This window comes from Macaca mulatta, chromosome 6 (assembly GCF_049350105.2).
Source record: "Macaca mulatta isolate MMU2019108-1 chromosome 6, T2T-MMU8v2.0, whole genome shotgun sequence".
Taxonomy (NCBI): domain Eukaryota; kingdom Metazoa; phylum Chordata; class Mammalia; order Primates; family Cercopithecidae; genus Macaca; species Macaca mulatta.
The window spans coordinates 35,424,989-35,450,024 of record NC_133411.1 but is presented as its reverse complement, the minus strand read 5'-3'; the positions used below and the strand labels follow the sequence as shown (position 1 = coordinate 35,450,024).

Genomic DNA, 25,036 nt, shown 5'->3' with positions numbered 1-25,036 from the left:
TGACTGCTCGGACCGAACATGACTTTCAAGGCCCCTGAACTGTGGCCTGGAGAGCTTTTAGTTCACAGAGTAACTCTCTCTCTCCGTCTCCAGCACCAAACCCTTTCCATGTATAAGTGTGGACTCTGGAAGCGGCTGTTCGGGTAGCTGCAGGAGGAGCCAGGCTAGCTTTTGACAGTTCTGGCCATTTCTAGAGATGGCTCTTGGTTCTCAGGCCCTTGGCTGAGCGATGGGGGCAGCTGTCAGCAGCTCTCTCTTCTCTCCCCTTTTCCCACCTGCTCTGACTCTTCATCAGCAGGCTGAGCTTCTCCAAGCCTCAGTTTCCCACAGTGCCGCATCGCCCCCTTCTCATCAGACGCTTGCCACCCATGCTCTTTACGGTCTTAGGTCTCCAGTTTTCACAAGAGAAGGCCAGTGACATTTTCTTAAGCCAGTGAATGAGTAATATAAATAAAATCGTATATAAATAGAAGCAATTTTTGATGACAAGACTGTTTAAATTCTCTTAATTTATTATCCCGAAGCAATTAGGAATGTCCATTCGCTTTTTGGCTGAATTAATAAAAGTATAGCAACTAAAGCAAAGAACATGAGAATCCTGTTGCTCTGGGTATGCTGTGTTCGAAATAATGTGTTTGGTGCTTTCCACTTCTTCAATTTTATTATTTATTTATTTTTTAAGTAGAGACAGGGTCTTGCTAAGTTGCCCAGGCTGGCCTCACATTTCTGGGCTCAAGGGATCTTCCTGTCTTGGGCTTTCAAAGTGCTGGGATTATAGGCATGAGCCATTGTGCCTGGTGCCGTTTCTATTTTAAATCAGAATATGTCAAAAGAAAGAGGAGCCAGAGACAGCCTTCTCTTAACACAAAGCAGAGTGTTATATCTTCATCTGACAATAAGTGACTTGGTGAACTTTGATTTAATTTTGGCTTTTGGGAAGTCATGGGGAAAAGAAGTAAAGCTGAGGATAGCGAAATACCTTTGCTAAACCCAGAGGCACTGCACCTGAATCCTGCTCAGTGTTTTGTAGGCAACTAACTGCCTTCTGCCACTGCCTTCTGGAAGGAGAAATGAGTTATCTTAAGTGGGCCAAAGTGGGGAAATACTAACAGCACAACTAGAAAGCAAGAGCTGTCGTGAAAGCCCTGAATGGGTTCCCACTGCCATTTCAGACGAAACTGATGCAGTTAAGCCTGAATTTCCTGGCAAGCGCAACGGTAGGTTTTTCCAAAAGGCTTTTTAGACTGCAAATACACAGCCTTTCCATGTCTAATCACAAAAGCAAACCGCTGGACACATGCTCTCTGTTCCCAGCTGGTTGTGTATGTTTTCTTCACACTTCAACAGAAACGTGCCAAGGTGTGACATTTATGAATTTCGCCAACTGGGAACTGTGTACACAAATCGTTCTTGCCTGTGGTGTGGGAAAATGATGAATGGGGGCTGTTCTGCCTGGGGAGGAGGGCTGCTGTCACTCTGGCATGCCTACAGCCTTATTTATTACACACCAAAGTATAAAACCACTCCGCCACTGCAGCTCTCAGCTCCAGTCCTGGCATCTGCCCGAGGAGACCACGCTCCTGGAGCCCTGCTGTCTTCTCAGGGAAGCTCTGAGGCTCTATTGAGAATCATGCTTTGGAGGCAGCTCGTCTATTGGCAATTGCTGGCTTTGTTTTTCCTCCCTCTTTGCCTGTGTCAAGATGAATACATGGAGGTGAGCGGAAGAACTAATAAAGTGGTGGCAAGAATAGTGCAAAGCCACCAGCAGACTGGCCGTAGCGGCTCCAGGAGGGAGAAAGTGAGAGAGCGGAGCCATCCTAAAACTGGGACTGTGGATAATAACACTTCTACAGACCTAAAATCCCTGAGACCAGATGAGCTACCGCACCCCGAGGTAGATGACCTAGCCCAGATCACCCCATTCTGGGGCCAGGTACTCAGAATTCTCTTCTAAGGATATCTGTGAAAGCTTAATGAGTTCTGTTGCTGCTGCTGTTGTTGTTGTTGTTCTTTTTTTTGGCTAAGATTCTTAGAATCAGTGAATGCTTCCGAGAAGTTCGCTAAGCTGCTTGTGAATCTCTTTCTGGATTGCTCTCCGGTACAAGAGAGACTGTCGGTCTCTGTTAGAAAATCAGCAGAGGCAGCAATGATGTGATGGGATAGTGGTCGTAGCATCACCCCAACAGAAAGGGGAACCCGGCCAGCCAGCTTCCTGCTATGCTGGGACTTGATTTCTTTCTTGCTCTGTTGGTCCGGAAAGGAGTGCTGACCCATGCAGATAGATGGGTCACTGTAGACAATCATTTGTTGTTCTTAAGAGAATTGGACTTTCTTAACCCCTTCCAGCAGGGAGAAGCTGCCCTTTGAGTTTGTCAAAAGCAATCAAAGTTTTTTTACTTTGATTTGTGAGTGTGCTGTCACATTTCATGGCAGTCTTGTTTATTTGATTAATAGCATTCTAGATTGTTAAGCTTCTCTGTTCAGCCTGTTTTAAAAAGAATTAAAGAGTTAAATAAAAAATAAACTGTTCGAAATGCAAACCTTATAGCATGATTTGATGCCTGATAATCACAGAGGACTTGATCTATTTCTCAGGTTATAAATTCAGCTCTAAGGAAATATCTTTAAATCTTGGTAGTACAAGAGTGAGTTAAGATTTCAGTAGAGTGAATTGCAAATTGGTGACACTCAGTGTAATTTAAAATATTAAGTACATGACGAGACATATTTTGAATTACCCTCTAGGCGTGTAGTGTGCTGAAAACTGATGGAGGGAGCAAGAAGAGTTACTTTGAGTTACATGATATTTGAACACATAGGTTTTTACTATAAGATTTGATTACTTTAATGCATTAAATAGGACCTGAAGAATTTCATGTAATTGAAATCTAAATCCTTCCTACCATATATTCAGAAGTTTGGGTGGGTTGGTTGGTTATATGATCAGATCAAGATCATACACAGAATCAGTTGCAGATCTGAAACTAACCCAGAGCTTTTAACTTGACCACACAATGCAGTTGTCCAAACCATTCTGTGGGGGATGTATCCAGAGAAAATTGCTTCTTTAAGAAGCCATAGAAGAAGTGATAATCTCTAAATATGATCCTATCTTTTGAAAGCCACTTTTAGAGATTGTCTGTGCATCTGACAATCTTTTGGCTGAAGGGTAATGATTAACACTGGTTTGCGTGTAGGTTTTTGTTTGTTTTTGTTTTGTGGTGAAGATATTTTCACTTCCGTCCAAGACTTGATCTGGACTTTCCATTTTACAGATGGTATCCTTCCTGACCATGGCAGTGTGATTCCCCCAGAGGAAGCAGAAGGAAGTTAAAGGTTGTCTTTGGTCATTATGTCCTGACAACCGACAGCCAGCAGGCCACTGAAATCCAAATCACATTTCTCCTTCACTCTAGCTTCTAGGTTCCTGAAGTATTTTCAAACAAACCACCAACAGGAGATATTGAGGATATTTAGAGTTACTGATATTCTGGAATTTTTCAATACAACTCCTCTACCAATGGCTGTGGAGACCACAGATGGAATTGAGGATTGTGCTACGTTCTTCCTTCTTTCCCTACTTCCCCTGTCCCTCTTCTTTGATCACAATTCACTTTTCCTCTTATTCATTCAGTTCCCAAGCATCTCTTGTGTTTCTACTTTGTACCAAACTTTAAAAGGGGGGGCCAGGGATATATAAAGATAAATTTGCCTGAGCTCCCATGTCCAAACAATCCTGAAGTGCTATAGTAGAGACAAATTTTTGTTAATTAAATTAAGTTTAATTAAATGCCATGTGTTAAATAAAGTCAGTACATAAAAGGCAGTTGGGCAAAAGTGTCAAAGTACTGATAGTCTTTGAGTTGGATCTCAAAAGATGAGATTAAAAGAATGACTATCCACAGCAGATTTAAAAAAAAAGTGCTGCAACAGAGACTGGAAAGCGTGTGAGGGGTTGGCTGTGGCTGAAGCTCCTGGGTTAGGGATGCAGGGGTGGGGACTGGTGGGGACGGGGTGTTACACAATGTTAGTGCCAAGGAAGATTCTGCTAGCTGGTTTAGGAGCTTAGATTTTGCTTTGCTAGCTAGGCTTTGTTTGTTCATAGCAGGACAGTGAGGTCATCAGATATATGGTCTGGAAAGATGCTCTGGCTGTGGGTTCATGGTGGAGTACAATGGCCAGAGATCTGGGGTGGGCAGACCTGGGCTCTCTTTTCCTGGTATTTTCTTCTCTGCAGCCTCTTTGTCATTCACCTTTATCAATCTCCCCTCCTTCTCCTGGATACCCATTTCTCCCTCTTCCCACTTCCCTTCCTCTTCTTTCTTTTCCCTTTTTTGGGGCAGGAGGTTTAAAAAAAGGAGCTATGACTCTCCTTCCTAGAAGTCACTTACTAGTAGTAGAGCTCCATTCTGCATCATTACCCCTAGGCCTCCATCTACAAAATTGATGGAGCGTGTCTTAGAGAGAAACTCTTTCTCCCATGCTGCAGATTTACAGGCCTTCTGCATACAAATTTGACCCGCTTTTGGGAAAGGGGATGATAAACTTAAGGAGATCATAAATAGCAACTACCTACATGTAATTTTCCCTTACCTAGGAGAAAACTTCTGAATTAACACATCCTGTCCAACTTGTTCTAAGAGCTCCAGCAAAAGGCTCACAAGCATTGTTTCATTCGACTGAACTTTGAAAGATAAGGCCAGAGGAAGGAACCTGTAATGCAATGTTGCTGAAGGGTTCTCATGAGGCGCCTGATTAGTAGCAACCAGAAGTCTCTCACTGTTCTGGTGGCAGCTCTGTGCAATTAAAGCGCCCTCAGATAGCCTGGTCTTGCACTTCCAATCCTAGTTGACTTTAGCATTGAGCAACCTCATCTCCTGCAGCTGAATTCTTGTGCCTAGATACTAGACTTTAAAAACAAAATGTTTCTAAATTATTATTTGAAGCTTTGGAAAATACTTTAGTATCTTTGCATTGTAGAGCTGGAAAAAAATGCAAGACAATTGTAGGGAAAAAGTGGGAAATCTCCTGTTTCATCCTCTGAAGATTCTCTGAAAATGAACTGTCCAAAGGCAGATCAATAGGAGAAAAACACATACAGATTTACTTAATGTGCATAGCACATGGGAATCACATGGGGATGATTTCCCAATAGCCCAATGCAGTATGCATGCTTACACACCCTTCCATGTAGGGTAGCGGGAAGTTGGGGAATGTAGAAGTAAATTACAAAGTTCCTCTGAGCCCTGGGGGAGGTGTTGTTACCAGCAGTGAATCCATGTGGGTCTGCGGCAACGTCAATTCTTGGCTCCTCAATTTCATTGAGGGTCATAAGGCAGAAGGAGAGACCAAGGCAAGTTTTAGAGCAGGAATGAAAGTTTATTAAAAAGCTTTAGAGCAGGAACAACAGGAAGGCAGGTATACTTGGAAGAGGGCCAAATGGGCAACTTGAAAAACAAGTGCACGGTTTGACCTTTTGACTTGGGGTTTTTTACATTGGCATACTCATGGGGTCTTGCATTACTTCTGCCTTGATTCTTCCCTTGGGGTGGGTTGTCCACATGTGCAGTGGCCTGCCAGCACTTACTTGGGAGGTGAGCATGCACAGTGTGTTTACTGGAGTTGTAAGCATGCTCACTTGAGGTATTCTTCCCTTACTAGCCAAATGCTCCTAGGTGGTCATTTGCCACTTAAACTGCCATTTTGCCTCTTAGTGCACATGCTTGAGCCCACTTGCCCAACTCCTGAGATCTTATTGGGAAGCTGCTGATAACCAGTTTCAGGTTTTTTCTATCTTTACGAAGACTGCCTTTCCCTGGCACTGGCTGCAACCAATTATTATTTTAGAGACAGTTAAAAGCCACTTGATCATCACCTGATGATCACCTGACATTCCTGGTCAGGTAGAGCCCTCCCCTACCCTGCTCGTGTCTGAGTAGCTACCTACTGTAACAGTGTCAAGAAGGGAAGGGAGAGAAATTTACTGTGAACAGAGGTTGTCTTAAAGCTTCCCAGATTATGGCTTCTAGCTGCCCTCAGGAAATAGAAGAAAAGCCTGTCTGAGCCTTGTGATGACTCCCAGTATCTTTGCTTCTCCAGTGGTTGATCTTTCCTGGCTATTTGATGAGATTCCTAAGGAGGGGGTCGTAAGACAATTGCATTTCTTTTGGAAAGACACTTCCTTAGTCAAATAAAGAAATTCCAGACAGAGTCCCTCCCGGCACTTCTGGAAAGAGGATCAGAGAGACTGGGAGGCAGGGAAAGGTCAGAGAGAGACCTTGGATCTGAGGCTTCTTTCTTTCTTTTCTCTTCTTTTTTTTTAATAAGAGATTTGCCACAAGCCAGTTTTCCCTATGATAGCTCTTCCAACACCTCTTTATTAAAACACTAAAGGTCAGAAGGATCATGAGGCCCCTCTCTCATGATCTGCATTCATACTGAAAATCAAGGTCAAGTGAGCTTTTGTCCTGCTCCACAGAGCCTTCCATCCTCCCTGTGCTCACCTTATCTTCATGGCTTATTTCTGAAGCCTTCCATTTCCAAAGCACTCAACACGTTGAAGCACGTATTTTAAAGAGTCATTTTCTGTGCACCAACACCACCTCATCCAATCCTCCAATTTAATAGCCAAAAACAAAACAAACAAAAAAGATGTCTGGAGAACAGTGACTTCTCTAAGGTCACGCAGCACCATGATGGAAATTCTAGTTACATCCAGTGGGTGTTTCAACATTCCTAAGCATTTCAGAATTTCCATTCCATTCCTACATCAATGGTTCCACTTGAGGATTTTCCCTCCTTCTCCTCCCTTTTCCATCCTTAAAATTCATCATTGGCAGAGCCCTGGATTTTCTGAGGTTTAAAAGGCTGAATTTCACATTAGCAAAACCATAACAGGAAATATGGAATCCTTCCTTCTCAGATTACAATTTTGGATTAGAAAGTGGGGCGTGCCGTGGTGTCTTTGACTTTCCAAGTGTCCTGAAATCCCTCAGATAAAATCACTGAGATGAAATCCCTCACCTCAAACCAATGGCTTTAGTTGATTTTTTCTTCCCCTACCAATTTGACAGAAGGTTTTCATACTTTCTAGTTAGTTCTTGTCCAGGTTTCAGCCTGGTAGACTGAAGACAAGACTAGGAGTTAGCTCTAAGTTATAGCTCCTGATCAGCAAGACTTGGGTTCTGAGCTGTTGCAGGAGAATGCTTGTGCTACAGATACTGTTCAGTGTTTTCCCTGAATAGCTTTGTGGAAAATTTTAGGAAAAAGCAGTGAGAGAGTAAGAACAAAATCCAAGCCCATTTTTAGAAAGAAAAGAAAGTAAGGTCTAAATGTTTAACGGTGTGAAGTTTTGACCCAGTTTTCTGCTTAAATTTTTAGTGATAAATGCAACTTGAATTTTAAATTCTTTTTTCCTCCCTCTGTGTCTCCTTTTTCTTTCTCTTCTTCCCTGTCCTCCTTTTTCCCTCCTTTACTTCGTTTTTTTCATGAATCTCTTAGCAACAACATGCTGTTTTCAAAAGACCATTGAATTATAATTGATGTCTAAGAACATTTCCACGAGTATTTTGTATGACATAATTAAAAGGCAAGTTGCCAATTTAGATGAGAGTTCAAATTTCATAAGCAACTTTAACTTTTCTGCCAATCAACTTCCACTAAGTCTTTAGCTCTTAGACAGCATATATTTTAGAAATTTATCTTTGTGTAAATAAGCATTTCACTCGGCATCATACTTGAGCATATTTAGTACCCATTAAATGCTTATAAAATATTGGTTCAAAGAGTGGGATAATCATTTCACAGGTTTTTTGTTTTTGTTTTTGTTTTTTTGTTTTTTTTTTTGTTTTGAGACTGAGTCTTGCTCTTGTCTCCCAGGCTGGAGTACAATGGTGCTGTCTCAGCTCACTGCAACCTCTGCCTCCTGGGTTCAAGTGATTCTCCTGCCTCAGCCTCCCAAGTAGCTGGGATTACAGGCATGCACCACCATGCCTGGCTAATTTTTGTATTTTTAGTAGAGATGGAGTTTCACCATGTTGGCCAGGCTAGTCTCCAACTCCCAACCTCAGGTGATCCACCTGCCTCGGCCTCCAAAAGTGCTGGGATTACAGGCGTGAGCCACCATGCCTGGCCTAATTATTTCACATTTTAAAGTGGAATGTGGGAAATAGAAATCATGTTAAATAGTTGATTTACTTACAAAATTAAAGTTGTTTCAAGATGTAGATAATTAATAAAAATGTATTGGACTTATGGCTAATAGCAATGTATTATATTCTTGAAGATTGTTGAGAGTAGATTTTAAGTGCTCTCTCTACAAAAACAGTATATGAGACAATGTATATGTTAATTAGCTCAATTTAGTATTTTACGCTGTGTACTTAGTTTACAACAACATGTTATACATGATAAATATACATGTAATTTCTAGTTGTCAGTTAAACAAATAAATAAATGTATTGGACTAAAGAATACTTTATTTCTTTCGTTTTCTAAGACAATTTAAGTGTGCTATGGCTGTTTGAAAAACTAGTGTTACTATTCAGAATTTCCAGGAAATCTTAGTCTAGCTCTTAACTTAGTATCATGGATATAGTAAGCATTTAAAAATCGTGTTTGAAGTGGATAATTCTTGTAATTTGAGGATCATCTACTCAATTTAGCTACATCTGGGGCTATGGCAGTTGGAAAAGAAAAAAGGCTTCCAAGTCCACTTCTGAAGGAGTTTCTTCCTTTGCTGTTACAGTAGCAACAGGAAGGCACTTTCCAGAAATAGGACCCAACTTCCCACTTCCTCCTTTTCAAAGAGCATCTTCCTCTATTGACTTTCTAGTTGCCTTTGACTTTCTAGTTGCCTTTTCCTTTGATCATCAACTGACCTTAGCTACTCCCTGACTCTTTGCCACTGATATCTCTGCCACATCCCATCTCTTCTGATCTTGCTGTGATTGATTGGAGTTAAGCTTGCCTAAGGGTCAAGGTCAGTGAAAATTTAGAAATCCTAATTGCTCATAAGTACCTTTTGTTCTGAAGCTTCTCTTTCTGTCTTTTTAGTCTCCACAAACCGGAGGACTACCCCCAGACTGCAGTAAGTGTTGTCATGGAGACTACAGCTTTCGAGGCTACCAAGGCCCCCCTGGGCCACCGGGCCCTCCTGGCATTCCAGGTAAGGATGAGCAAGACACGCTGTCACTCTAATTGCAGCCTGAGCTAAAGTAGGAGGAAAGGGCAAACCTAAATAATTTGGGATCACTTCGGTGTGATCCAAAGGATCCACTAGACTCATGGCATCCTGGAGTACCACGTTCATAGTCTGGGAGTCTCCTCACCAGCACTAAGTCTAAAACGATCAGGTCATAGTCTTCTTTCCAGTATATCTGCCACAGCGCACTTTATGAAGGGCAGAGTATAGCCGAAAGCTTACCGGTCTGGGCTACAGCCATCTCAATGCCAGTCACTGAGCTGTGCATCCTTCTGTGTGACTCTAGGTCCAGCTAAGTGCTTCTTCCTCCAGTCTCAGGGTCTCTCCATGTTCAGTCATCTCGTAGTTGACTCTCATGCCACTCTTGGCCTCATGGAAACATTTTTAGGCTCCAGTACCATGTAGTGGCATGGGGAAGGCTCTGGAGCTACATCAGACCCCACTAGGCCAACAGTTCAGCCATCTGTACCGTACCAGTGCCGCCAGGCACAGGGAAGTGCCGCGGGCCTGCTGGTACCTGGGTCAGTCCAGGAAAGGGTAGCCCAGGTCCCCTCAATTTGGGGCTCTCAAGCCTACCTTGGGTTTTATTGTCTTCATCCTCAGGTTAATCCCTAGGGTAGGACCTCATCTCAGGGTCTGGCCCAAGTCCACTGGCTCTTCTGTGACTTACTCTCATTGATGTTAATATTGATCAAATGTGGTTCAAATTTTTTTCTACTTTTGAGTAGCTTCTTGCACAAAAACAAATTTACAGCAAGAAAATCTTATGTTAAACTTTAAACTACATTTACTGGCTTGGGATCTATGTCATTGGCCATCAAGGACAGCAGCCAGCAGGTGCAATGATGTAGGGTAGGGACTATTTCGACCCTTGTAAAATCTTCTCAGGTCTTAACTCTTCTGAGGTTACACATAAGGCTGGCCTTGGTTAAATGTTTTCTAACCAGGAAATGGCTTTGTCACTGAACACATTAATTTGTAAACACAGTCAAAGTTCATGCATATGTTAATTAGCTCAATTTAGTATTGAGCATTTGGAAAGGTTGTAAGCCTGGTATGATAACCGACCAAGAGTAGCATGCAAAATAAACAGCAAAAAGCCTGACATTTAGCAAACATTAAAAATAAAGAAGAGGTGTAGAAATTGTCTCTTGGTGGCAAAGGGAAAAGTTAAAATTATTTTCCAACTCTTGCTTTCAAAATCATTGCTGTAATTTGTTTAATGAATGAGTTTACCTTTTCCTCAGTTGTAAAAGTGGTATGTGTTTTTTGTAGAAAACTTCAGAGACAGGAAAATACACAGAATGACATGAAAATTACTCATGTTCCACATTTAGAAAAGAATCTCCGTGAATATTTTTCTGTAACTTATTCTTGTCTTTTTTTCCCTATGGATATAATACATAAATACATCTTTTTCCAAACAAAGAGAGTATCATGTTATCTCTATTTACTCATCACTTTTTTTTTTTTCCTGAAACAAGGTCTGGCTCTTTTGTCCAGGCTGGAGTGAAGTGGCATGATCCAGGCTCCCTGTAGCCTTGGCCTCTTATGCTTAAGAGGTCATCCTGCCTCAGCCTCCCAAATACCTGGGACTACAGGTGCGCACCACTACACCTGGCTAATTTTTTAATTTCTGTTTTTGTAAAGATGGGATCTCGCCATATAGCTCAAGCTTGTCTCAAACTCTCGGGCTCAAGTGATCCTCCCACCATGGCTTCCCAGAGTGTTGAGGTTACAGGTGTGAGCCACGGTACCTGGCCACTTATAACTTTAAAATCTAAAAATATCATGAATATCACTATATCATTAAATGTTTTTCTTCAGCCTTCTTTTTTATGACTATATAACATAGTTTCTAGAACACATCATGCCCTCCTAGTATTGGTGATTATATATGTGCTTTCCAGTCTTGGCTATTTTAAATGATAATATCATAATTAGAATTCTACACAATTTTTCCTCTAAGCCTTGCTTCAAAGGATGAACAGGCTTTGGAGCTTTAGGGTATCTAAGGCTTCTTTCAGAGCCTGGCGCCCTATTTAGATGATGATATCCGTTGGTTATAGTTGGGATTGTTTCGAATGGGCCCCTTTCATAAGTGAGTTTGGACAGTTTGTCTAGAAATGGATGGTAAGTATGAGCGACTGGGTTTTCTCATGTGATGATATCTGGTTGTTTAAGGAAACCATGGAAACAATGGCAACAATGGAGCCACCGGCCATGAAGGAGCCAAAGGTGAGAAGGGCGACAAAGGTGACCTGGGGCCTCGAGGGGAGCGGGGGCAGCATGGCCCCAAAGGAGAGAAGGGCTACCCAGGGATTCCACCAGAACTTCAGGTAAACCATCCTCGGTACATCTCCTGGTGGCTTTCCAACCTCCCTGACCACGAGGGGCCAGGAATCAGGATGTTCGAGTGCTTCCTCAAGTCTTCCCCAATCCTGAGTAAATCTGAGTCTCAGTTTGTTCTTCTACGTCACAGGATGTTTGCATAAGGCCCATGCTGTCCAAAAGGAGGACTTTGATATTATTCTTAGGGAGACATTTATGAAGAGTGAGATCTAAGACCCACATAGGACCAAATCCAAGGCAACCCTGAATATAAATTAATCTCCTGTTTTCTGAAATGAGATTTTTTTAAGAATGTAATAAGATGTAATAAGAGTTAGGGCCAACTCAAATATATAAACATTTAAATATATAAATGGAATGGTGAAATGTCTGGTTATAATATTTTATTTATTAATGTTGTTATATTTACATATACTAATGCATACATAAATATCGATATATATGTTTTCTCTCAACTCAGATTTTGTGGTATAATTTGTATTTATTTATTTATTGAAACAGAGTCTTTCTCTGTTGCCCAGGCTGGAGTGCAGTGGCACGATCTCGGCACGCTGCAACCTCTGCCTCGTAGGTTTGAGCAATTCCCTGCCTCAGCCTCCCTAGTAGCTGGAATTACAGGCATGCATCACCACACCTGGCTAATTTTTGTATATCTAATAGAGACAGGTTTTTGCCATGTTGGCCAGGCTGGTCTCAAGTTCCTGGCCTGAAGTGATCTGCCTGCCTTGGCCTCCCAAAAAAGTTCTGGTATTACAGGCTTGAGCCACCACGCTTGACCTTGCGGTATAAATTTTACTTGAGTTTTTCTTGTCAGAATCTTCTTTATCAATGGAAGATTTCAGTTTTGAGTCATCCACTCAGTGTTCCAGACCAGATTACATTCATTTCAGCATAAAGTTTAAAAAATCAATTTATGAGGTTAAAAGTGTACATTTTATCCCAAGCTCAAGTACCCATCTATTCTTTATCTCTTTTTTAAATGACTGTTAAAGTTCTTATTGCCAACAACATCTTAAACTTGTAAATGTGAGGTTAGGTCACAAGAAAAATTACTAATTTTGGGTTATTTCTGGAAGGTGGAGGAGGGCTAATATTTTGAAATAGATCCCCTCCAGGGGACTGCTATCAGCATTGAAAACTAGCATTTTTAAAAAATTAAGTTTCTTTCTGGCTAGTGTCTTCCCAAAAAAAGTAACTTGTGGATAAAAATAAAGTAACTGAGATAAAATCCTGCAGCATGAGAGATTTTTGAAGAACTACACTATAAAACGATTCTTGCCTGAAAGATCAATTAGGGGGAAACTGTCTTTTGTTTGTGCGTGTATGGTGGTTGTTTGACCCTGTATAAGTTCCATCATTTTTCTGGGCTCTGGTTTTTCAAGTTTAAAATAACTTGAATAGTTAGTGTGTTACTCTCACTGCTTTTTGTGGGTTTTGCAACTTTTAAATGAATGCTATTTTTGTTTTGTTTTGTGTGTGTGTGCACAGGCTGGAGGGCAGTGGTGTGATCTTGGCTCAGTGCAGCCTCCACCAGGGTTCAAGCGATTCTCTTGCCTCAACCTCTGGAGTAGTTGGGATTACAGGTGCGCAACACCATGCCCGGCTAATTTTTTTGTATTTTTAGTAGAGACGGCATTTCGCTATGTTGGCCAGGCTGGTCTCGAACTCCTGGCCTCCAGCGATCCGCCTGCCTCAGCCTCCCAAAGTGCTGGAATTACAGGTGTGAGCCACCGTGCCTAGCCAAATACTGTTTAATAATTTCAGCAACCTGGGATCCATGTGCCAGTATAAATTTACAAACAAAAAGGCTAGAGATGCCACTCAGCCAGGTTAAGGTATTTAATAAGACAGAAGATACACATCTCAAAGCTAGACTCTCTAACGCAGAACCTATGAATGGTAAACCATGGAGAAGGGGCCCTAGAGTAGCCAGTTTGATAGAGAACATTCTGGGCAATTATTAAATTTGCCCCATCAGCTATTTTACCCTAAAATCACAGTACAATCATTTGGGTAGGCAGATTGTGAAGGAGGGAACTTCACATTCTTTGAAGGTCCCAGCAAGTTAAAGAATTTATTAATCTAACTTACACTCAGTTTCAATGACTCATTTGGATGAAGGATTGACTTTGACTTTCTTTTTTTTTTTTAATTTTTCTGCACATAATGATACACTGCAGTGTAAAATGGGGATTATCTCTATACAGTAAGTGATCTCTAGGGTATATTTTTTTGTTTTGTTTTGTTTTTTGACTTTGACTTTCACAAGTCATTCTTCAATGGTGAGTTTAAGCAGAACCTTTTCTTTTTTAAAAAAACTTTTATTTTAAACTCAGGGGTACATGTGCAGGTTTTTTACATAGGTAAACTTGTGTCATGGGGATTTATTGTACAGATTATTTTATCACCAGGTATTAAGACTAGTACCCATTGGTTATTTTTCCTGAACCTCTCCCTCCTCCCACCTTCCATCCTCCCACAGGCCCCAGTGTGTGTTGTTCCACTCTATATGTCCACGTATTCTTATCATTTATCTCCCACATATACATGAGAACATGCGGTGTTTGATTTTCTGTTCCTGCATTAGTTTGCTAAGGATAACGGCCTCCCACTCCATCCATGTTCCTGCAAGGGACACTCATTATTTTTCATGGCTGCATAGTATTCCATGGGTGTATATGTACCACATTTTCTTTATCCAGTCTATCATCAATGGGAGTTTATATTGATTCCATGTCTTTGCTATTGTGAATAGTGACAAAAGCTTTTCTTGACAGGTGGAATTGTCTCAAGGCTTTTAAAATTATTGTTAACATTTTGTATTTTGAACTTCAACCCTGTCTTTGGACATTAGTAGTATAGAGGTGGTAACAATAGTAGTAGTGGTGCCAGGAGGAGGAAGAGTAGTGCCCCATTCTCCACTTAAGGGATATAGAAATTTGAGGCTCAATTACTCAATGACTTGCCAAGTGACAGAATTAAGAGAGATGGGCCTTAATCTCATATCTTTGGGCCCAAGTAGACAGCTTTATTCCCAAACTCATAGAGCATCTTGGTTGCCAATATGAGCTGGTTTCTTAAGTTAATTCTCTTTGCTGATCTTTTACCGATTGAGCAGAGGCTTTCAAAGTCCCTTAAAAGATTACACATAAAGTATTTGTAACCATTCCCAGAAATGGGTGTTGACCATTAAATGACTTCTCAGATTCCCCTATCTCTAAACTTTGCAGTTCCAATATTACATTTTTTCATCCAAAATCATGCCGAAAAATTTTTGCTGTTCTAATATTAAAAAAGATTGTTAATTTTAGTAAACCATTTTTCTGTATTTTAGATAACCGCAAACACTCCTTTTTACCTTTTCAAGGTTATTCATGTAATATCTTTTCATCATTAAAAAAATTAGAAAACTTCTGGGCCAAAAATAATAAAACATGCCCAGAAATGATTACTATTAACATACAGTTACATAACTTTTCAGATTTATGTGTACTTATATACGTGTTACTTTTAAATATGATGGGAACATATATACATATTATTACTTTATTTCATGAATGACAATCTATCCTAAATGTCTGTTCATGTAAATAAGTAAAATTCTGTATTTTTAAAATTTGTATCTTTTTTTCTGAATATAAAATTAATACATGCTAACTTGAAAATTATAAGTGTAATGAAGAAAGGAAAACTTTCCCATGAAACTTCTACCAAGAAAGACCTGCTATTAATAATTTCAAGAATATTCTTGCAGATATTTTTCTGAATTTGCCCACACAATAACTCCATCTACACAGACACAGTTAATAAAGTCTGGTATCAGACAATAATGATCTTGTGTTGTCTACTTTTTGAGTAAACAGTGTATTGAAGATATTTTCTCATTTTATATAGATGCACATTTAGATCAGCATCAAGAATTCTCAAAGTGTATTCAAAGAATTAATTTCATTAGAAATTGATAGACTGGGCACCATGGCTCCCACCTATAATCCTAGCACTTTGGGAGGCCAGGGAATGTGGATCTCTTGAGCCTAGGAGTTTGAGACCAGCCTTGGCAACATAGTGAGAACTTGTCTATATAAAGAAAAACAATAAATTAATAGGTATCTCTTGGGGAAAAAATAATGCAGGGTTACCAAAATTAAAATGTTTGGCTATAGGGTTTCTCACATCCTTGAATTTGCTGATGTGCATTTCACGGCTGTAAGTGGAAAATTTCATCTAAATTTTTCTGGCATTATTTGATAACAGAATTTTAATATTTCAAAAATCATTTGAAAGACAAATAATCTTTGAAACCTATGTTCAGACATTGTCAGTCTAACGGCTGCATAGCATTCAAGTGTTAGGAATTACCATAATTTATTTATTTCTTTCTCCATAGATTGATGTTTATTCCCAATCTTGCTGTTATGTATAATGTTTAACACACTAATCTGCATAAAAACTTGACTTCTTTAAGATAAATTGCCTATTTGTTGACCAATAATTCTTTCCTAGATTGCATTCATGGCTTCTCTGGCAACACACTTCAGCAATCAGAACAGTGGGATTATCTTCAGCAGTGTTGAGACCAACATTGGAAACTTCTTTGATGTCATGACTGGTAGATTTGGGGCCCCAGTATCAGGTGAGATGGAAACATTGGATAAAGATTGAGTTAATCAATGTAATAATAAAGACAAGGAAGGAAGGAAAGAAGAGAGGGAGGGATGGAGAAAGGGAGGGAGGAAAAGAAGGAGGAAGGGAGTATGAAATAAAAGAAGACATTAAGGTAGTTATTTTTTTCTGATTCAAGTTAAACCAAACAGCTCATATAGATTTCTATTGGATTTCAAAGTAAATGAATTAGAATCTGAAAACACAAAAATAGTTTTTAAAATATGGCCACAGTCATTAATATTATTAACTCTGATCTAGACTGAGCTAAATAATTCTTAAGAGGACATAGTTACCTCAGACTTTAAAAGTCCTTAAAACATAATTCTCAGTTTAAATGTGTCATAACTGTTTCCTCCCCTTGCCACCACCTCAAGGAGTGCCTGATCCTATTTTTTTAATTAAAAGAAATTGAGCAGGTAATACATTTACTTATTTAAAAAGTTAAAAGAGTTTGTTTACGCAAATGAATACAAATATATCTTCTCACATTTCTGTATAAAAGCTAGGACAGTCTACATTCTGATTGTGTTTTACTTTTTTAAAAAACTAACAAGATATTTTAGAAACCTTTTCACATCATTACTTTATCTTCTCTCTTATAGCTGGATGTACCAACGTATATTTAATGATTCCCTTATTGCTGAACATTTGGGTTGTTTCCAGTTTGGTTTTTTTTGGTGGTGGTGGTGGATTTTTTTTTTTTTCTAGGCAGGGTCTCACTCTGTTGTCCAGCCTGGAGTACAGTGGTGCCATCTCGGCCCACTGCAACCTCTGCCACCTTTGCCTACCAAGCTTAAGCGATCCTCCCCACTTAGCCTCCCGAGTAGCTGGAACTACAGACCCAGGCCACCATACCTGGCTAATTTTTGTAGTTTTAGTAGAGACTACCATGTTTTACCATGTTGGCCAGGCTGGTCTGAAATTCCTGGCCTGAAGTGATCCGCCTGCCTCAGCCTCCCAAAGTGCTGGAATTACAGGTGTGAGCCACCATGCCGGCAAGAATATACCACTTTGTAATTGATCACTTACAGGTGCATCTGTAGGCTAAAGTTTCAGGAATGTTATCAGTATAAACATATCCATAATTTTTATCAATTTTACCAAATTGCTCCCTGTAAGTGTTGTACCAATATACTTAAATTGTTAAGATATGAAAGCGCTTATTTCCTGATAGCCTTATCAACAAAATGTGCTTTCAAGTTTCTGGACAGTCAATAAATAGAAAATCCCATTTTACAAACATTTTACTTTGAATTAATTTTAGACTTATAGGAGAGAGTTATAAAAATATTATACAAAGTTATCATATTTTCTTTAGCCATCTTCCCCTACTATTAACGTTTTAAATAACCAAAGTGCAATTATTAAAATAAAGAAATGAATCTAGGTACAATACTATGACTAAATTATGGACTTTATTCAGATCTCACCAGGTTTTTCTGATGCCCCCAACTTTTAATTCCTTTTATTGTCTGGCCATTTCTACCATGGGTTCGCACCTTTTGTTCTATAATGTTCTTTCATAGAGGTATTTGCTTTATTAGTATAAATTCATGGCTACATTTTTCATCCACTACATGACAACATTTTTTCTTGGAGAGTATAGTTAATACATTAGGGTCATTTTTGCTTTTCTTTTCTACTTAAAAAAATTAAGTGATGATTGAATGAGTTGGATTTTCCTAGACCAGCTATATGCTCTAGTTTCTTGGTGAAGAAAGGACCAGGGCAGTTTCTAGACTAGATAACTCAAAGGCTCCCTCCCTTGCTGCCAGGGGACTAACGGATTCTTTTAAGTACGGCCCTGATGTGTGTTTTCCTTGGTCACACTTCCACTGCCTCTCCAGACTGCACTGGGTCCATGAAAGCTTCTGAAGCCAGTCTTATGCTTCCTGGTTCCCTTGCCTTCAGGAGTCCTTTTTTTTCCTTTCTTTCTTTTCTCTTTCTTTTTTTTTCCTTATTTTATTTTATTTTATTTATTTATTTATTTTTTGCTGGCAAATTTTGAGATTGGCCACTCACTGCAGATCCTCTTTCCACATCCTACACTGTATCTAGCAACCATCACCCCAAACGCAGCCTTTGCTTCCACTTGGCCCTGTTCACAGCGGCTTGTTTTCAGCATTGCACTTCCACATGGCCCTCACTATAAGAGAGTGCATTTCTCCTGGCACTGTGTGACACCTGCTGTCACCTGGCCTCCTCAGAGCCCAGCCCAAACTTGTGTTATCTCCAAGTGACTCTGTCCACCCTCAGGGGCATTTGGCAGCACTTACAGGTATTTTTGAAGTTCATTGATTTTCTTCCAGTCTCTTAGTGTTGCAGAATGTGGATACTTATTTGATTTTTGTTTTCCAGTTCTTTTCATTTCTCTATATGGTATCCAGAATTAAAAGGAAGAAACTTCTGATGGAGGCAGTGGCCCTGTCAGATGTTCACAAATGCTTTTAATGGCACCTTGATTTATTTCTCTTCTCAACTTAAGTCAGAAATGAACTGAGATATGAGATGATAGAAGCAATCTTTCATTATACCTTAATGTCATGAAAATCATCTTTAAATGTTCTTATGTGATTTTCTGCTCTGAAGGTTTACGTGGTAATTTTCTTATAACTATTCCGTTAAATGCTATCTGTGCCACAGATTATATTAGTGACTAGAAATACCTAGTCCACATTTCCATGGAATTAAGTGGCTTTATAATTGAAGCCTAAGTAAGAATTTAGTTTTTTAGAGCTCTCTTGCCAGACGTTCAGCTTCTAGCGATACCACTGTCATTTGACCCTCACAGTTTTCTGTTTCAGTCTCCATTTTTGCAATAGATTGCAAAAAGACCATTTTATCCTTTCCAGCTTTGGGAGTGAAGAGACAGAGAAGGCTGGTTTTTGAAATTACAGCAACACAAAGACCACCAAACTGTAGTGCAAGTGTGTCTCCTCTGGTTTCAGTAGCTTCCCTTGCAGGAAAGTCACATGTGGGTATAATACATACTAACTTCGATATTTCCAACTCCAGGCATTTCATTTATTCACCATCTGGTGTTTTAGTCTACTCTTTCTAACATGTTTTTGCAATCTATTTTTAACAGTTGTCATGATTTTGTAAGAAAAACTAATAAATTTTCCTGTCATTTTGATTTCAGCTTTATCTTCTTGAGGTATTGAAAATTATGTATGTGTATGTGTCTAATATGAAATTTTATAAAACGTGAAAAACTAAACACATATAAACTATTTTCCTTGAGGCTTTTAATTTTTATCTGCCTTTACTTTTCATCTGTGGGCCAATCTCTAGGCATATGAATAGGCATGATAAACTTTTAGGCCATTTCCTTTGTTCCCAGAACATTGAGTATGCGTTCTCGGCACTAGACAAAGCACCATCATACTTCTTCATTTAATCTGACTTAGAATGAGGTGAATTGACATGGCACCCTTACAACTTTCATCTTACTTGATTGCACCTTTGAGAAAGAAATAGAACTATCTTTTATTAAAGCTATTTCTGGGTTACTGTCTTGAAAGGCCATTTGTTTAAAATGTAACATGGAAATCAGTAAGAGCTTGATGACTTATGTTCATTCACCTTTCCAAAATGCACACCAAAATCCCAGATCATTTAGAGTTTGAAAAATTTTCCTTTTGTTTTTTCTGTGTGCTATTGGATTCTTCTTAATCATTCAGTAAAAGTATCCTGTGTGCTGGCATTTAGAGTATATTAGGTCATATTATATTGCTTTCAATTAGGAGCCCTAGGCTCTTATTAAATAACTCAAATCTTGAAAAATATATGTTGGTCTTTTTCAAATGAAGAGGATACAGACTTTTAGTGACAAGGTCCTGTCACTGAGTCTAAGTTGGGTCTTTCTGTTTATTGTATATAATTTCACCAACATACAAGGAATAGCATAAGAAATTACCAGAACCATATCTTTATAACTCATAAACATTTATTCTGTGCTCCAGGATTTCCTTATCTTTGGCTAACCCCTTTGGTGAGTATAATCGTCTGTTGTATTGTTATAGTTGCTCATTTTCTTAAGCTACGGAGCATCGTTGTTCAACCACAAACCTCTCTGTACCTTGGTAACACGAGTTCTGTGGTAGATGCGGATGATAGCTAACCTATGCCCAGGAACAACACCTACCTTGCCCTAAGCACTTTGTCAGGGCACAAGGTGGTGAGATACAGCTAAAATGAGGTAGGCCTCTTCCCTTAAAGACTTTCAAGTCTTATTCGGGATACACAGTGTACACATTGAGAAAGTCTCAAAACACTTGAAAGCACTTGGAAGGGGAGTAGGTAAAGGGACATTCCTGCAGATCAAGGCCAAGGAGAAACACCATACTACAAAGAATATCAATAAAAGACATGCGAAGGCATTTGGCAAATCTCCAGGTATCTCCAGGTCCTCAGTGTATAATATGTTAATATCAACATGGATAAATACCTGCTTTTTTCAGGTGTGTATTTCTTCACCTTCAGCATGATGAAGCATGAAGATGTTGAGGAAGTGTATGTGTACCTTATGCACAATGGCAATACAGTCTTCAGCATGTATAGGTGAGTGGTCTTTTCTATCACGGGTCTCATCCATGCTGCCATTGTTTGTTCAAGGAACACCTAATGACAGGGAAGTGTATAGGAGTCAATAGAGCCTGACATGGCCCTGTCCTCAATACGAGCCCTCATGCACCAATGTGGCCACATTATCACCATTATTGTTTGGGAAGAAATAAATCTGATGAACTTGAGCATCAGCAGGTTGATAAGAGGCCTTGCATTTATTACTAGCAGCACTCCCCATAACCAATCATTTGGATTATTTTTATAAATCATTATTTTTCTCCTCTCTCTCTGCCCCTTTTTCTGCTTTCCCATTCTCCCACACCTTCTGATGTTAGCTTGGAATGTGGCAGAGAGGCAGAGAGCCAACACCTTTCTTACAATTAAATGGGCCATGAGTTATCTATGAAATATTTTGTGGCTGTTAGCATTTCTCTGTTATTTTTGATGATGTGTGATAATTGCTGTGTTTACTTCTGGAGCCTAACCTGAGTGAAATGCCAAAAGACAGAAAGATGAGTCAGGGTAGGTGAAATTGTTACAACTAAGAGATCCAGTAGCTCTAACACACTAGAAGTTAATTTTTCTTGACCAGTCCAGGGAAGACTTTCAGGTTGGGAAAGAATGAGGAGTTGTAGGAGGGGTGCAGGTTGGAAATGGGTTTATTCTTCCTGTTTTTTGAGGAAGCCAGGCTGATGAAAGCAGCTCTGCTATCTATAAAACTGACTTTGAGCCGGGTGCAGTGGCTCACACTGTAATCCCAGCACTTTGGGGGGCCAAGGCAGGCAGATCACAAGGTCAGGAGATCGAGACCATCCTGGCTAACACGGTGAAACCCTGTCTCTACTTAAAAAAAAAAAAAAATACCAAAAATTCACCGGGCGTGGTGGCGGGCGCCTGTAGTCCCAGCTACACGGGAGGCTGAGGCAGGAGAATGGCATGAACCCAGGAGGCGGAGCTTGCAGTGAGCCGAGATGGCACCACTGCACTCCAGCCTGGGCAACAGAGCGAGACTCCATCTCAAAAACAATTACAACAACAAAAAACAACAAACAACAACAAAAAAAACTGACTTTGAAATTCTCTCTGGTCATTGTCATTGCCAGAGCCAGAAGGAAAAAAGGTTCCTGTTGCAAGCTTGTGGAAATGTTTATGAATCAGGAATTCTGTTCAGAGAACTTAGTCACATTGTTTTCCACCCAACAAATGCAAGGGTGACATGGAATTGTAGGGCCAATGGAAGAAAGGAAAGGGGATTCTGGTGAACAGCTAGCCTTCTCTGCCCTCTGGCTTCCAAATATCTGCTGAACTCTTCTTCCTACACTTAGAATACATGTCTCCCCATCGCTCTGACCCTATGAGAGACAGCCTGTAAAGCACAAATAATGCATCCAGCTCAAAGCCCTGAGTTAGTCAATGAGCAGTACTTTTCATCAAATTGGTTTGTTGGCTATTTTTCTCTTTGGCTCCTGCTTCTGTCCTCTAGGAGGGTCTTCTCTGTCTGCTTTTCTCTGTAGCGCATCTGAAAGGTGAGCAAGCCCTCCTCAGGGCTCTCTCACAGCCCACTTCCTGCTGGTGCGAATTTGAAGACTGAGTCAAACATCCCAAGCCTCTTGAGTCCAGTTTTGGGTCTCTGGTAAACCCATTTCCTCAGAAACTTACTTAGCAGGCTTTTACTCTATTTTTTACTCTATTTACTCTATTTACTTAGCTGGCTTTTACTTTGTTTGTTAAAGAGATTAAGTCAAGTCAGTTACATGTGTTACTAAACCACACTCCATGTACTTTTCTTGACAGTTTTCAGCCTGCTATTCCTTGTCTTCATGGCTTTCTCTCAATTTAATGGAATTACCCTGAGGCCTTCTAAAGCAATAGATTTGGGTAGAAAGGCAATATTTTTAATCCATCAGATTGTGCCACAGCTGTGTCTATTTGACTGAATGAGTAGTCTTTTAGTTTTCTTCTTTTTAATTTTACTTGAAGTTCCGGGATACGTGTGCAGAATGTGCAGATTTGTTACATAGGTATATATGTGCCATGGTGATTTGCTGCACCTATGAACTCATCATCTAGGTTTTAAACCCTGCATGCATTAGGTATTTCTCCTAATGCTCTCTCTCCCCTTTGCTCTCCCTCCCCTTTCCCCCGACCCCGCCACAGGCCCTGGTGTGTGATGTTCCTCTCCCTGTGTCCATGTGTTCTCATTATTCAACTCCCACTTATGAGTGAGAATATGCAGTGTTTGGTTTTCTGTTCCTGTGTGTGTGAGTTTGCTGAGAATGATGACTTCCAGCTTCATGCATGTCCCTACAAAGGACATGAACTCATTCTTTTTCATGGCTGCTAAATGAGCAGTCTTAAGGAGAAAACATCAACTTTATCACTGCTCTTCCAGGTATAAAAACACCCGGCTTTTTTAACCTTGTTAGGTCCCAACCATATAGACACTACTTTCTTCTTCTTCAAACAAGTTAGTTTTTGCCTAAGCTCATCTTCTGTAGCAACATCTTTCTAAAAGCAGCAGAGTATTTTGGCTTTTTCCAGTCACTTCCCTTTCTTAGCCTACAGGCGTTAGATCTTCCAAGTTAACATGTTTTCCCAAATGTTTTTGCACAGTGTAACATGGATCTTCTGCTTTCCCAGACCATGATATTTGTTTCCCCATTGCTCCTTGCCTGACCATGAGCCAGTGCAAGCCTATTTTTGTTTGCATTATGGAGCAGTCTCCTTTTGTACCAAATTCTAGCTAGTTAGGGGAAGCTAAATTGCTGTAACAAAAACCCAGTGGAATAGCTCAAACATATTATAACTTTCTTTCCTTCTCATGAAACAGTCCAGGGTTGTTCTGGGTTGGAGCAGGGAAGAGAGAGAGCTGTTTTCCACACAGTCTCCAAGAACCCAATACTCAACATATGGCTTCCAAGATCATTCTGGTCATTGTCATGAACATTCCAGACAGTCATAAGAAGGAGCAGGGAGGGGTTTTGTGAGAGTGTTACTCGCCAGCCTTAGGTCATTTCTGCTCACAGGCTGTTTCGAGAACTTAGCCACAGGATTATACCTGTGGGAAGGGGAAAAGGGAAGCACAGACTTTGGTGAAGAGCTGGTTGTTCATGGCAAAGACTAAGTAGTTTGATCTTCTTTTTCTTTCCAGCTATGAAATGAAGGGCAAATCAGATACATCCAGCAACCATGCTGTGCTGAAGCTAGCCAAAGGGGATGAAGTTTGGCTGCGAATGGGCAATGGCGCTCTCCATGGGGACCACCAACGCTTCTCCACCTTTGCAGGATTCCTGCTCTTTGAAACTAAGTAAATATATGACTAGAATAGCTCCACTTTGGGGAAGACTTGTAGCTGAGCTGATATTGTTATGATCTGATGAACATTCAAGTTAGGGTTTTACATGCTGTATTCAAAAAGTTATTGGTTGCAATGCTATTCATGCTACAGGTACACCAATAATGTTGGACAACTCAGGGGCTCAGAAGAATCAACCACAAAGTAGTCTTCTCAGATGACCTTGACTAATACACTCAGCATCTTTATCACTCTTTCCTTGGCACCTAAAAGAGGATTCTCCTCTGAAGCAGGTTGGAAATATTTTTTTTCTATCAGAGAAGTCATTTGCAAAGAATTTTGGCTGCTCTGCTTTTAATTTAATACCAATTTTCAGGAACCCGTGAAGTTTTAAGTTCATCATTCTTTATAATGTTTGAGAGAATAAGATGCAGTGATATGACAGGGCTGGGGCAAGAACAGGGACACTAGCTGCCTTATTAGCTAATTTAGTGCCCTCTGTGTTCAGCTTAGCCTTTGATCCTTTCCTTTTGATCCACAAATATGTTAAAACTCTGAATTCACATACAATACTATTTTAAAGTCAATAGATTTTAGCTGCAATGTGCTTGACCAGTAATGTTTTTGTAATTTTGTCTATGTTCCCCCACATCGCCCCCAACTTCGGATGTGGGGTCAGGAGGTTGAGGTTTGCTATTAACAAATGTCATAAATATTTCATAGAGATACAGTACCAATAGATACTCAAATGTTGCATGTTGACCAGAGGGATTTTATATCTGAAGAACACACACTACTAATAAATACCTTAGAGAAAAATTTTGACTTGGCTTTAGATAAAACTATGGCAAGAAAAATGTAATGAGCAATATATGGAAATAAACACACCTTTGTTAAAGATACTTTCTAAACTTGTTTTTAATAAAGTTTAATAGTCATACAATTGTAAATCA

The 25,036-nt window shown here is 39.9% G+C and overlaps 1 protein-coding gene across 3 annotated transcripts; it reads left to right on the top strand.

The window, feature by feature from the left end:
• The first annotated feature begins 1,505 nt into the window (after positions 1-1,505).
• On the top strand, positions 1,506-24,981 carry C1QTNF3 (C1q and TNF related 3). 3 transcript variants are annotated; one of them, XM_078004645.1, is made up of 6 exons: positions 1,506-1,894; positions 9,055-9,166; positions 11,387-11,541; positions 16,058-16,187; positions 20,683-20,782; positions 23,940-24,981. In XM_078004645.1, exons 1-6 carry the CDS (start codon positions 1,631-1,633, stop codon positions 24,097-24,099), a joined length of 921 nt encoding a protein of 306 aa, XP_077860771.1. In that variant the 5' UTR covers positions 1,506-1,630; the 3' UTR covers positions 24,100-24,981. The 3 variants fall into 3 exon arrangements, with proteins under 3 accessions (XP_077860771.1, XP_014995302.2, XP_014995303.2); XM_015139816.3 differs by having other exon boundaries at positions 1,508-1,933; XM_015139817.3 differs by having other exon boundaries at positions 1,515-1,714.
• The last annotated feature ends 55 nt before the right edge of the window (positions 24,982-25,036 follow it).

Bases quoted from the DNA above. Each gene is read 5' to 3' on its own strand.
- C1QTNF3 (XM_015139816.3), top strand. From the start codon at position 1,631: ATGCTTTGGAGGCAGCTCGTCTATTGGCAATTGCTGGCTTTGTTTTTC. The intron at 11,542-16,057 runs GTAAACCATCCT...ATTCTTTCCTAG, and splicing joins GGATTCCACCAGAACTTCAG to ATTGCATTCATGGCTTCTCT. The intron at 16,188-20,682 runs GTGAGATGGAAA...TGCTTTTTTCAG, and splicing joins ATTTGGGGCCCCAGTATCAG to GTGTGTATTTCTTCACCTTC.